Source organism: Gopherus flavomarginatus, chromosome 9 (genome assembly GCF_025201925.1).
Source record: "Gopherus flavomarginatus isolate rGopFla2 chromosome 9, rGopFla2.mat.asm, whole genome shotgun sequence".
NCBI lineage: Eukaryota > Metazoa > Chordata > Testudines > Testudinidae > Gopherus > Gopherus flavomarginatus.
The window spans coordinates 27,512,348-27,527,206 of record NC_066625.1 but is presented as its reverse complement, the minus strand read 5'-3'; the positions used below and the strand labels follow the sequence as shown (position 1 = coordinate 27,527,206).

Genomic DNA, 14,859 nt, shown 5'->3' with positions numbered 1-14,859 from the left:
ACTCGCCTGAGGCGGCTAAATGCCTGAGGCAGGGAGTACGGATGATGCTACACCATGCTGGAGAGCGTAACATGTAGCTGTCATATGGGCAGTTCCATAGTTTGAGACAAGATGGAGAAGATATGGAGACCTGCCACCTCTTTACCTCTTCCTGCTCTAGCTTTGCACCCCGAGCATGATAAAGATTACGCTCAAGCCCTATACTGGGGAAATGGGGCTCTTTGCACCTTCTCCCCACTGGAGGCAGACATTATTTAGCCCATAATGTCCACAAGGAGTTTACTAATTGAAAATGGTTATATAGAGAGAGTGTTGAGAAATGTAACTAATTAATATTTGAAAAACTTGGAGATCCTTGGATGAAAGTCACTATCAAAATGCAAATTATTGTTCACATACCCTCAACATTTGTGCAAACTTCTATTCTAATGATAGGAGTTCCATACAAAGTGCCATAGTAGGATATAGTTCTAAATGTTGAGAATAAAATTAATCTTTCCATCCATGAGATCTAATTTGGCAATCTGTATTTATAAAAACATCTGTCACTGTGCTATCTGAGTCCTGAGTTAATGATTAAGTAGACCATAAGGTATTATCAGGAGAGAATAAAACTGTGGTTTATATGCGCTCTCTCGTTCTCTCTCTCTAAATATATACATACACAGACACAAGTGTGTGTGTGTGTGTATGTGTATACATACATACATATATATATATATATATATATATATATATATATATATATATATATATATATAATAAGTGTGTAGGTGGCTACATATATTTGTGTACATAATTGATTTTGTAACCTAAATGTATTTGATTTTCCATTTTTTCTTTTTACAAGTTCCTTGCTCATTTTAAATCATAACTAAGATTCCTTGGCAACTGACCAGTTACCCTCACCTCTTTCTTGATTACTCTGTGCCATAATGCTTTGTAAAATATTGAAAGCAAACTTGTGAATGAATGGCTTTGGGAAATTTGTGTGACATGCATTTTTATTTATTTTAATTTTTTTTTGCATTCAAATCGTTACATTTCTGTTTCCTTATAGAGTAGTGTATCAAGAGCCTGTATATGGCAATAAGTTACCACAGGTATGAAGTACTGACTGATGAAAAAAACTCATCACATTGAATGTGGATTGCTGTTAAATCATACTAACAATCAAATTAATGGGGGATTTCACTTATACAAAATGAAAGGAATAGACCAGCAGCTGCATTTTATGGTTGGGGTTAATTATACCACACAATTGCAGACATTTTAAAATTTGTGCCTCCCTCTTGAAATATGATATATGTATGTCCCATTTAAGGTACAGTGTCAGTGGGAGTTTTGTCAATGTCAGGACTGCATTATCACACATGCTGACTTTGTCTACATTTATGTTTTTAGGGAAATCTCACGCTGTTACAGAACCACTGATGTAGTTCCACTAGTGGTCGCAATTGTTGGAGCACTAATGTAGAAAAAGCATAAGCATTGTTTAACATAGTCAGAGCATTCAAGACCAGAAGGGATCACCACTTCATCCAGTCTGATCTCCTGTATATTACCAGCCTACAACACCATCCAGCACTCACATGCTATACCCAAAAGTACTACAGCCCACAGGAGTCTAAAATATTATGTTACAAGGGCAGAGAATGAGAGGGACCAAGATGCACCAATGCCAAAGGGCCCCACAATGGCAGGGAAATGATTAATTGAGAGAGAGCCAGATAATCCTGGCAAGTCACCCACACCCCCATGCTGCAGAGGAAGGTGAAAAACCTTTAAAGTGACTGTAATCCGACCTGGAGGAAAATTCCTTCCTGACTCCACATATGGCAATCTAGATTCTGAATATGTGAACATGAACCAGCCAGCCAAGCATATGCGAGAGAGAGAGAGAGAGAGAGAGAGAGAGAGAGAGAGAGAGAGAGACACCTCAGAGTCCTGGCCTTCCTGGTTTGATGTCCCATCTCCAGCTGTGGCCATCCCCGTTGTTTCAGAGGAAGGACAAACACTCAGAATAAATTGGAGGGAGGGGTGGAGAATCCCTTGCTGACCCCTGCAGGTGCCTGGCTGAAATCCTGAAGCTTGAGCTTTTAGGGAATCTAAAACATAAACCAGAAGTGAACCCAATGGTTGTTGGGCCCTGCTCCCTATCAGCACAAGCAACCCTGCCGTACAATTGCAATATGAATTTGTCCAGCGCTCTTCTAAAAGTCATTAAGTTGTTTGCCCCTGCAACTCCTTTTGTGAAGCTTTTCCAGAATCTCACCCCACTAATGGTGAGATGGTTAGAAATTTCCTTTTAATTTCCAGCCTAAATTTGTTCATGGTCAGTTTATATCCATTTGTTCTTGTGCCAATGTTGTCTTTTAGCTTAAATAGCTCTTTACTATGTCTGGTATTTACTCCCTTAATGTATTTTATAGTTTTCCTTTGCTAGACTAAACAAGCCCAACTCTCTCAGTCTCCTCTTTTAAGATAGTCCCTCCTTCCAGTGATCATCCTAGTTGCTCTTCTCAGCACTGTTTCAGTTTTAATTCATCTTTCTTTAACATGGTTGATCAGAATTGTACACAGTATCCCCAATGAGGTCTTACCAGTGTCTTGTAGCAATGGCATTAATAATTCTCTCTCTCTACTGGAAATGTCTTGCCTGATACATCCCAGGATCACATTAGTGACTCATAGTCCTCCTGAAATCGACCCACACAACCAGGTCTCTCCTCCACTGTTGCTTCCAACTGATAAGCCCCCCAGCTTTTAGCAGAAATTCTTATTATTAGACCCTAAATGCGTGACTTTGAACTTTGTACTATTAAATTTCATCTCATTTCTCTCCCTTCAGTCTTCCTGGTCATCCATGTCTTTCTGTATTAAAATCTGATCCTCCTCTGTACTGACGGTGCCTTCCAAATGTGTATCATCAACAAGTTTCATTAGCACATTCCTACTGTTTGTGCCAAGGCCATTAATAAAAAATATTCAGTAAGATTGGTCCCAGACTGATCTTTGAGGAGCTCTGCTCATGACTTTGCTCCTGTTGGATAATTCACCTTTCAGCATAACCCTTCTTCCCTTTATCCAGTTCCTTATCAACCTTACCATTCTTGTGCTGATCCCCATCTTCCCTAATTTAACTAATACTTTCGCATGTGGTACTGTGTCAAATGCTTTACTGAAGTCCCAAGTATATTAGGTCTAACTGCACTTCCCTTATCTAAAAAAGATCAGTTATTTTCTCAAAGAAGAAAATCAGGTTAGTCTGGCATGATCTTCCCCTGTTGCATTACATCCCCTTTACCATGTACCTCCATTAATTTAATTATTCTTTCCTTCACAATTCGTTCTAAAGCCTTACAGACTTATAAGTCTGACCCCATTAGTATGCAATTGCCAAGATCACTCTTTTTTCCCCCTTTCTTGAATATATATAAGACGTTAGCTATTTTCCAATGGGACAGTACTACCCCCAAATAGATAGTTATTAAAAATCCTTGCTATTGGATTAGCAATCTCATGTGCCAGTTCTTTCAGTATCTTGGGATGGAAATTATCCATTCCCCCTGATTTGAGTGCATTAAGCTCTTTAATTTTTTCTTTTACTTCAGATGTGGTCATTTCCAGGCTCATTTCCATCAGCTGTACTGCTTTCATGCATGTCTTCTATATGATCCTTACTGAAAATGTAGGCAAATTATTTAGTTTTTGGTCCATACCTACATGGTCTTTAATTTCTTTCCGATCCACACTATATAGCGGTCCAACTTCACCTTCCTTAGGTTCTTTTTTTAATTTATTTGAATTTCCTTGGCCAGACCTAATTCAGCTTGACTTTCAGCAGTTGTCACTTTAGTCATACATTTGCTGACCTCCACAGCGTAGCTTTCTTTGTTAATCAGTGTCTTTTGCCATTCCCTAGAGGCTCTCTGATTACTCTTAATAACCTAAACAAACAGTGATATGAATGCCTTTTCCTTGGGTACACTATTGCTTCCAATGTTGCTACTGTTGTTGGAGCTTCACCACTTGCACTGAAACTATAGGTGATTTCCCCAAAGTATGTTAGCATAGACACAGTAATAGTGTCACAAATTATAAGCAGATATATTTCTTTGTTTCTTTTAAGGTGGAAACACTGTAAATGATTGTTTTTCAAAATAAATAAAATTTCCACACATATTATTCCAATATTTCCAGGTTTTTATAGCATATTCAATGAGGGGGGGAAATAAAATATTTCTATAACAATCAGAATAATTGTGCATTTGCTACAAAAATGCTAATTTGGCCAAATATTTATTCTGAGCATATTCTTTGAGACTATCCTAACACTTATGCGTTTGGATAAATACAATAAATAATTGTCTATATTAATGGTATTATGTACCCAAAATACAATGTGGTGGAATAAAATGTTCAATGGTAAATTCTATAACAATATAGACTAAAGCATGAGAAGAGTGCATTTAATCTTATGTTCTAAAGTATCCTGTGTCTGAGAAATAGACGACGCTGAAATGCTATAAACATAACCATTTTTAATGTTATAGCAAATATCTTAGATATTAGGTGATTTTAACATCACATAATGTCTTAAATTGCATTTTAATTATTTGGATAACAGATTGTGGTCCTGATTCAGCAAAGTGTTTAAGTGCATGCGTGAATTTATTTCTTTGGGACTATTGCCATTCTTAAATATAAGCATGTGCCAAATTGTTTTGCTGAATTAGGGCCTCTGCTTGTAAATCATCTGTTGATCTTCTTATAATAATTAAATAGTTAAAATTGTTTACAATTTTGAAAAAATTCTAGTTATGCTCATTAACCTACAAACATGCGCCCGATAATTGTTATTAGAGTGACCTAACAGAGACAGACAAGTTTTTATCATTATACAGTTTGCACACTTAAATTGATTAAATAAATAAATATGACACACTCAGATAGGTATTTCCCATTCAAAGTCCTTCCATATCAAGTCTCAAAATGCAGATGCCAAAGTTCTTAGTCCCCCAAGAGCATTTAGTAAGCCTTTCATTAACATAGGACTCTATTCAGGCCAAAATTATGTTTATTTGTATAATTTTAAACTCAGTCTCTGCAGGGCTTCTTCCAAATTTAATCCTGATTGTAGAGTCAAAAGTAGCTTAACACAACTCCCAGGGAAGTCAAGCTTGGTTCTTTAGTGGCACTTCCTTAACTAGCACAAAGCAGAATGTTAAACCACTCGTATATTTAAATCTGGCCAGTGACATCAGCCTACCGCATCTGGATATGTTTGAGAGAACGACACCTCTGTAGTCACACATGGTGCTCAATCCTTCAAAACCATAATCGGTCCCAGTGAAATCAAGAAACTTGTTCATTTGGGTAAGGGTTTGCAGGATTGTGCCAGTGGTGACAAGCATAGGGACCATATACAAGACTGACTGATTCAATAATATCATACTGCATAATGACTTACAGTCCAGCAGACATTCTTATGCTCTGGACTCTGAAGATAAATGAGTAACATTCTAGATCTATTTTTATCTTCAAGTCTACTGCTTGAGATTTGGGATGTTTTTGAGGAGTCAAAAAATGGAAAGTCTCTTGTTTTGTTTGCATCACACATTCTTTTGCTATCTTTCTTCTGGTAATCCACAGCATAAGGAAAGTTCGCAATTTTTGTCATAAGCTCTGCCAACTTCACTAATTTGTGACTCAATTTGTGCTTGGTGCCATTATCTGACATTTGAGTGCCCATTCACAAGGTACCTGTAGGCAATATTTGCCTGTTGATGCACATACTTTTTGAGACCTCAAGTAGTTTTTAATAAGATTCTATGTGCCTAGCTGCAGCTCAGTCTTCTGTTGGTAGCCAAGAAGAGTGCATAGGAACACTGTCTTCCTTTCCTCCATTTTTACTGACATAAAAGTATCAACTGCTCAGAAGTAAGGAGGCATTCCATGTCAGTGCTTCTTAGCTGGCACAGAGATGGGACTTCATGCAAAACAGATGACACTTAAAATATTATGCAAGCTATCTGTCTAAACCTACTGGTTGCCTGACGTAAGTGCCTCCAGCAAGGCTGAATTTTATGAGAAGGCACCATAACAGATGGACACGAGAGTTTGAAATAAGAAATGAAGAGGTGCCTCAAGTATAAGTGCAGCTCCAAGCCTAGAGTGTCTGTCTGGCTGTGTGTAGATGGGAAGCTTATGAGCTTACTTTGAGGAGATGTGGCATCAGCAGCCGAGCTGTGTGTGGGACTGACTTTCAAAAAAAGTGTTTCTCAAAATTTCTGTTATAGTTGGAGGGATTAAATCAAGCAAAAGCCCTGAAGGGGGGACTAAGCTGCAATTTCCTATGGAGAATCTCTAGAACAGTGGGCTAAATGAAGCACTGTCAAGTGTCTCATAAACAGGTTATTTCACAAAGAGTAGTCTACTTAATACATTTCTTGTAATACAATATACAAAAAGCTATATTAAGTGCACTAAGAATATGCTACTATTTTCATGAGGGTTGGCAGACAGAAGCCTATTCCTCACACTTCTACATATATTTAGTGTGAACAGAGCCATCAACAATAGGAGCACTCTATTTAAATACTCACTTTAACAACAGGGGGAAATGTCATTCAAAGCTGAGTGATCCAACTAGGGTTTTTTTTTTTTCATCTCTTTTTTTAATTCTATGGGGACACACAATAGTTCCATATCCCAAAGGATTGTGGGATGGTGGATTCTAATTGGAACGTAAATGGTGTTTGTGTTATCTGTGGAGCCTGGGCTCTGTTTGTTAATTGGCATGCTGAGATCATTTTGAAATGGTTGATATAACACCGTGGTCCATTGAACAGGAAGCTCTGCTATTTTCACAGTTTGATAATCAATGCATCACTGCACACAATTCCTTTCAAATGCGTGTGTTTGTCTGTTTGCTTAATTGAACAGCTGCAATTACTGTTCCGTACAGCTGAATGTTAATTCAAGAGAAAGAAAAGAAATTCCTTCTTAGTTATGATTTTATTTACGAATTAGAAACCTATATAAAATTAGAGTTTTAATGCAGCAAAAATTTCATTGGTTTAATCAAACACATGCAAGGTATCATATTAGATCTAAAAAATTACTGTTAGCTTTGTAGTTTTTCCTTTAACTGATTTGTCACTGCTTTATTAACCCACACTACACCTCATTGGTAAGGGAAATTGCTACCTGTAAACATAAAGAAAAATATTCTCAAAAACTTTTTTGATGAATGCAGTCCATTGATTAGCCTGATCTTTGGGTCAAATTAGATCTTAACAAGCAGGAGCTGATTGGGTTTGTGATCAGCTGTGCTTAACAACCTCGTGAAATATTTCATATATAGTCCAACCCCTTAATTGGATTTATATCATGAAAAGAACATTCCAAATAGTTGCTGATTAATTTCAGAAAATATTAATTTAGACTGCTGTAGCAATGCAATTAGAATGTAAGTTTGTGTTTCAGGGTGGTTATGCTGCCTACCGGTATGCCCAGCCTGCCACTGCCACTGCAGCTGCCTACAGTGACAGGTAAGACCTAATTTACTGCTAATAAATACTTAGCATACAGAAAGTGGAAAATAAGTCTCGTAACTGTTTTGTTGCTCTACAGATGACTATGGTGTATAAAGTTAGGCTGTATTGTTATGAAGAGCTATAAATAGAGAGGCAATGATTAATGAAGAATCAGGCATAAGATACACACGCCTTCCTTGGTTGCAGATCAGCCACTTTACTATGAGATAACAATAGTCTGTGACCCTTTTACAGTGTAGATAAATAAATGTACAGCTCCATAATGGTCTGCTGCTTAAGATCATAATTTGTCTTAACAATACTTTTTCAGTTAATTTAGAACCTGCTCCTCTAAGGCGTTGAGTACTTTCCATTTTCACTGACTCCTGTTGAAGTCAATTTGAGTTCAGGCCATCGAAGACAAATGATGATTCTCCCAATTAGCTGGCTTTCAAACATTTCCTTTATCTGAGTGTTTATATAAAGACAAGTTGATCTACTTGTCTTCCCTTTTTTTGAAAAAAAAAACAAAACACCAAAACCCCCCCCAAACAAACTCAACTTTTAAATCATGCTATCAAACTTGGGTAAATACACTGCTGAAAAAGTGGACAATTTCTTAAAATCAGTATAGCCCAATCCTGCAGACACACACTCTTAATTTTATGCAGTGTAAGTAGTTTCACTGAAGTCGATGGGATTGCTCTTAGGATGAAATCTTGGCCCCACTGAAGTAGGTGGCAAAACTTCCAGTGACTTCAGTAAGACTAGGATTTTGCAACACTGTGTAAAGTTAAGCATGTGCATAAAAAAGGATCTAGGTCTAATTTTGTAATGAAAAAGAAGAATGTACTTCTTCACTGGAAATTCATTCTTCAGAAATTGTAGCTATAAGAAAAGCTGCAGTGCCCATTGATACCTTTCAAATGGTTTAAGAGTTTACAACACACAATAAAAGTGGGTATCTACTTTGTAAAAGATTGTTATGTGTGTATTTTACTTCACAGTGTCAGAAAGAGCTAAGGATCCATTTCTGACAAGAAATGACAAGAAAATCTTTCATTGAAATCAGTGAGAAATTTTCTTGCAAATTGAGTATAAATTTAGACTTGTATTAGGTGCTAAAAATGGTCTTTTTATTATTGGGTTTTTATGTTTCTGTTCCTTAAAGAAAACAACAGAATAAGAAATAGCAAAGGATTTCTTAGAATGATGTGCTGTTCATGGATTGTGTTTTCTGAGAAAAATGGAACACAGTGTGAATGTTAAAATGCTATGCATGCATAATTGCCTTTAAAAAATGCTTATTCTGGTAATAAGATATATTTAAAAAAAAGTTTGGTGAATAAAAACAATTTGCATGTGTGGCTGAGGCATGCTGTGTGAGACAGGTAAGCAAGTTTCTTTATATGAATTCCGGATCCGTAATGTCAATCAGATATTAGTGTTTGCACCTTGTTCGTGATGTACTCTTTCTATGCAGGGTAACCTACCATATGGAGCGCCACTCAGTAGTTTTCATTTCATTTCCACAAAGGTGTGTTGTTAGCATGTTGCAGCTATGGTATTTTTTGTGAGCTTCAAATGCAAAACTAGTTCCTGATCTTAAAAAGTTTTTAAAATCAAAAAGGCAAAATCATAAATAATCTCATATTGCTAGTCCTCTTTTTTTTTTTTTTTTTGCCAGATATTGTTCAGATCTCTCTTTGTCAGTTAAAAGGGTTGGCTTGTTGCTATAATGAAAGACTGTAGATTTACATAGTACTTAGGGGAAATGAACAATATCAAGATGAAGCCTAAATGCTTTAATTACAAACTAATGAACATACTTATAAAAGAAACAGAAAAATCAGATACCATAAGGTAAAATAAAAGATTTTTACCTATTCTGCTAAATTGATAATGGTTGGCGAGAGAAAGAGTGAGTCAACCTGACTAATAAAAATAATCACAACATTGAAAAAAGAACTTAATAAAGGAAAAGATATAGTATGATTAAATTCTGTAAAAGGAGATTGAGATGGTATCTATAGTAATGCAATAGTTACAACCCTTAATTATTTTATATGAAAAATATCTCTAGCATACTGAATTTTCAAATATAGTCTTTGTGTATAATTAGAATTGAAATAACCTGAGCCTGCTGCATAATTACAGGTATCTGAAATTTGTTTAATTTATTTTGTTTTTTTTTAATATGGCTTCTCAGTTAAATGTGTTTACCCTCAATTGAATAAAGCTTTTTGGGTTAATTACAAAGATATAATTTTACTTACTTTTCTGTATTGGGGAATCCTAAAACTAGTTTTAAAAAAGAAATCCTGCAAAAACTTTGTTGCATATATGAAACTATATGCAAACAGGAATACCTCAAATTACAGTCAATTAACAAATGTATTTGTTCATTTCAGTAACTTTTTGCTGAATTTTCATTAGAAGATATGAGTTTTTTGTCAGAAAATTAGGGTGTTTTTTTTTTTTTTAGATTCCTCATTCCCTAAGCATTTTGCAAATTATAATTTGGCAAAATTTGAGTTAATATCTAATTCTGAATGCAAACGCTGAAATACAGGACAACTCCTAGTATCCTTTCTTCGGAATGTAACCATCCCTTGCTGTCTTGTGCTACATATGAGTATTACACATTTGGTCACACAATGTTCATTTTTGTCCTGGATAGGAATCCCCATTCTCAGCCAGATATATTTATTGTATATGTTAATACAATGCCCAGGGAAACACGCTGAATGCCACCAAGCATATACTGTGATGCAGTGCTCTAGCATGAAAAGACTACTTGGAGGGAAAAAAAAGTACTGTTTGGGTCACAGATCATATACATAATGAGTGACAAGGTCCCTATCTTGACACACTGTCTTAAGTGTGGAGCTGGAAAGAGTAACTGTTTGGATTGGATGCAGATTTTGTTAAACAGGAGGTGAACAGAAAGATTTGGGAATCCAGAGTTGATACCTCAAGTCATTGGATAATGATTGGTGCTGTAGAACTGTTGTGAGGAAACATAATGGTATCCTTGTTTGTCACACTTGGAAAGATTGCTGGATATAGGCAATGAAAAACAAATACAGGAAGAGACTAAGGTGGCAAGGAAAGATGATGAACCTTGTAAAAAATTAAGTAGTTTTTAATAGAAGAAAACATACATATGTAATGACAGTCAAATTTTAATCAAAATTGAAATACGCCTTATAGATTTCTCCACTCACTTATCAAACCTGTAAAAAGAGAAAAGTCGGCTTTATTTATGAAGCAATATAGTAAGAAATCATTTTACAACTTCAGGAAGGAAGCGGAGCTACATGTTTTCTCTATGGAGTCTATCACTTTATTAAATTAAACTTAAAGCTTTGAGCCGTTTGAAGTATTTGATCAAAACCTTCACATTTTTAACAGTCTAGTTTAAAATGTTTCTCAGAAATTCCTTTCCCTTCCAACTGATAAGAGGGAGAGGGGTCATGTAGTATTTAGGTCTATATATGTTTTGTATCACTCTTGAACTTTGACCTCTAAGCTCTTAAACCTGAGAGGCTGGTTAAAGGAAAACAATTTTAAAGGTATACAGAATAAATTAAAACAGATATATTAATTTTAAATACAGATTTTACTTGATTTTTAGGTTACATATTAAAAAAAATTAAAATATAGACACTAGTAAAGGCTTAAATCTAAGTCTGACTTAAAGAAAACTGGCAAAGCTATCAAATTTTATTTTCATGAAGTAAAACCAGTCAAAGCATGGCAGTGGGGCGTATCGTCATTTTGTCATTGCATGTTCACTTGATGTTGCTAGTATGTCTGTAATGCTGTATCGGATTTGACAGATCCATCACATTAGCTCAGTGAATGGCTTGCTTGAATTAAGCCTAAGGGCAGATTTATTCACATTGATTGGCTATTGGTTTTGTGTTTTATGACTTGATTGTTGCATCTCTGATCAGAATAAGAAAAATGTTCCTTTCTTGCATATTAACTTTAACAGCAAATATGTGTTTAAATATATACGGTGGTGTATGGAAGCTTTTACAACAAGTTAAGCCTTGTCTGGAAGGCAAAATTATTTTTCACTTGTACTGCTTGCTAACAATATAATAATTATTTAATTATAATTATGTGTGTGTTTATGTGTATCTGGGTATTCATATATACACACACTTTATCCCCACCCCCCAACCCACACACACACATGTAGTGAGGTAGTTTGCTCTGAGACTTCAAAGTATTTTTATATATTGTCTAATTGAAATCTCACTCAAGTAAGTGGAAGGACTCCTATTGACTTCGTTGGGGTTTGGATCAGACCCATAGACACTGGAAACTGGATTTTCTTTCTATGTGTTGTACAATTTGAAAAAATAAGAGATGATAGTAAGGTATATAATAAAACATTTTACACACACAATGCACTTTGTAGTGTAAAAAAGGACCTTTTTGTTTGTTTGGTTTCGTGGTATATGTTCTTTGGACACATACAGAATTTTGTATGATACCTGGAAACAGGAAACTTATCATACAGAGGTTGTATTCTAAGATAGTCTTATCACTTCAGTGCAAAATCCCAGTTATTCCAATCTTTTTATCTTTAAAATGACTTATCTATTTATTTTTGTCAAACTGGTAACGTATATAGACACAGAAGTTAATAACGCTATCCAGCTGTTCTCTTTGATTAAGGAGTTGATAATAGTACTTGATATTTGTAATCAATAATTCCAGTAATAAAATACTTAGACATATAAAGTTAACTGAAGACGTTATCAAAGGCTTAAAAATCAAAAAAATGCAGTTGATTGTCTTAGATAGATTTAGGCAAATTGTTAAATATTTTAGGCTTTAAATATCTTTACATTTGTAAATAAATAATGAAGAAAGACAGTGTAATAATTTCATTAAAATAATGTTCCTTTTTATTGGGAATCTCATCAATTGATATATAATAAAATTTCAGGATTTAATGGCATATAAAATATAATAGTACCTTGAGCCAAAGTTTAATTTACCATTAAAGAATTTTATAGGTAGATTGATATTTTAAATAGGTGTAGTCAATATATTTAATAGGCACACTTTTTCATCAGATGTAGGAGAAACACTTTCTATGGATTAATATTCTATGTAAAAATTAATAAGGTTAGACAAATGAGTTAAAATGCCTAAACAAACCCAAGACATAGCATGAGTTTCACTTACCCCTCTAGTCCCAAGTGGAATTTCCAAGCCATTTTTTGAAGTTTGCCCACCTATACATGTTCACTAAGCAAATATATGTGATAATTAGAAGGATCCCAGGAAGTGGTAGGTGAAGATCAGTTATCCTATACTGATTAAAGTAGTTTGAGCATCTGTACAAATGTACTCACACTTTAAGATTCAGTTCAGATATAGGGGCAGCTTGACGGGAATCCAAAGACTGCATTCAAGTTTGCATAACATACTATAGTCATAATGATATATAACACTTATGCAATGCTTGTCATCTTCAAAGCACTTCTGAAACATTTAGGGCCTAATACAGTGGGATCTGGATTGGGCCCTTACTCATTCTGATAGCCATCTGTGGTAGCTAAATCTGGTTGGCTTGCTTACTTTCCCAGCAATGTAAACAAAAATCAAGCATTCATACTACCGCTAGAGAGCAAGAGCAGACTTGGACTTTTACACATTAGATTCCTAGGTCTGTATGTTTAAAGCTGTAACTACATATTCCACATTTTGCACTCAGATTATACCTTGGGCACCCTTGGTTTAGATGTGAAAATGTAGCTGTTACAGAACAGATTGGTGAAGGAACTGGTAGGAATGTGGACAATGAGTACAAGGAAAGAAACAGGGTTTAGTTGAAAGAAAAGATTAAAGTGATAGAGCTAAAAATATAAACATGGAGAGTGAGAGAAATTAAATCTAGGGAGTTATCTGCTGAACAAATGATAGGAGTTTACAGAAGTAAGACAACATTAACGAATTGCAAAATTATTCTGTAATAATTGGAACAGTGTGCAATCATTAAATTTTGCAGCTTTCCCCAAATAGATAAATAATGTTGTATATCTTCCTTTAGAAGACATTCTCATTTAGCAGCTACCCCTTTTCCATGTAAACCACAAGGCAAAACAATTAAATTTCATAGAGACTGGAGATAACTAGTAGAACTACAAAGCTATATTTTACAGAGCTAATACTGATTTACAACTATGTTGCTCAAGTTTTACATGAGGTGTACTGAAATTAGTGGAGTTACACTCGTGCAAAACAGGAATAATGTAGTGGTGATTCAGGTCCCCTTTACCTGAAGCAGTGGTGTTCACCTTTTACAGATATATTCTCACTTCAGAGGTTGCATCATCTGTATTGGCTACTAATCCCATGCTTTGCCATCTTTGGAAAAAAAGAGCTATTCTTCAGAGTCCCAAAAAGTAAGGACAATCCTGGATTAAGATTTAAAATATAGCCTGGCACTTAGTTTGGGGGGAAAGGAAGAGAAGAAATAAAAATTGAGAGAGAAGGTAGGGGAAAATGACAGCCAATATTTCCATACATGGTTACCTGAAGTTGGGTGCCTAGGTCCGTATTTGGGCACCTGATTTGGAAAGGTGCTGAGCACCCAGTAGGTTCTACTGATTTCAGTGAGAGCTGCTAGGTGCTTGATACATCTGGAAATCAGGCCACCAATTTAGGTGCCAGAGGTGGATTTAGGCACCCATTTTTAAAAAAATCTTGGCCTGCATCAGAAAATATTTTGAGTTGTAATTTTTGGGTGGTCTTGCTTCAGTTATTTAAAGATAGACACTTAGAGGCATATAGATGTGATAATGAATATATTCCCTAGGTACATTTTAGTGTTTTTTCCCCTTTTTTAGCAAAGAGAAAAAAGTATTAAAATTTATATTTTAAGAAAGTTACATATTTACTGAATATTTTATAATGTCTTCCTCTGAATTGTTGCAGAATGTTGGTGGAATATGTAATTTTGTTTTTTAGATGTGTAATATTCACCAGACTGGGTAAATGTGGAGTCAGGGAATTATAAAACATAGATTCCCAACCCAACAGACCAAAACTGTTATTTGGTCACTGCTTGTGCCACTAACATGCTGGACCATAACAGCGCCTTTGGTCATGTCAAGGTCTAATTACAGTTTTTAATTTTCAGATCATTGACTCGATAGACCACAAAAAAGTAGATTAAAACATGCTGTGCAAGTATCGTGAACCTAAGTGCCCCAACTGTGACAGTTGTAAAAAAGCTGGGAAGGAATTTAGTATATTATATAGTGGGGAGAGAGAATAATGGAATCAGGAG

General features: G+C 35.4%; 1 protein-coding gene across 13 annotated transcripts in view; it reads left to right on the top strand.

The window, feature by feature from the left end:
• RBFOX1 (RNA binding fox-1 homolog 1) overlaps positions 1–14,859 on the top strand; it is a 2,697,109-nt gene that overhangs the window by 2,651,031 nt on the left and 31,219 nt on the right. For 9 of the 13 annotated variants that reach the window (XM_050966439.1, XM_050966435.1, XM_050966438.1 and 6 more), the window contains one exon: positions 7,492–7,556. In XM_050966439.1, coding sequence (XP_050822396.1) covers positions 7,492–7,556 — 65 coding nt within the window. Of the gene's footprint in view, positions 1–1,060; positions 1,104–7,491; positions 7,557–14,859 lie in introns of all 13 variants that reach the window. The other 4 variants (XM_050966432.1, XM_050966442.1, XM_050966443.1 and 1 more) reach the window with 1 other exon arrangement.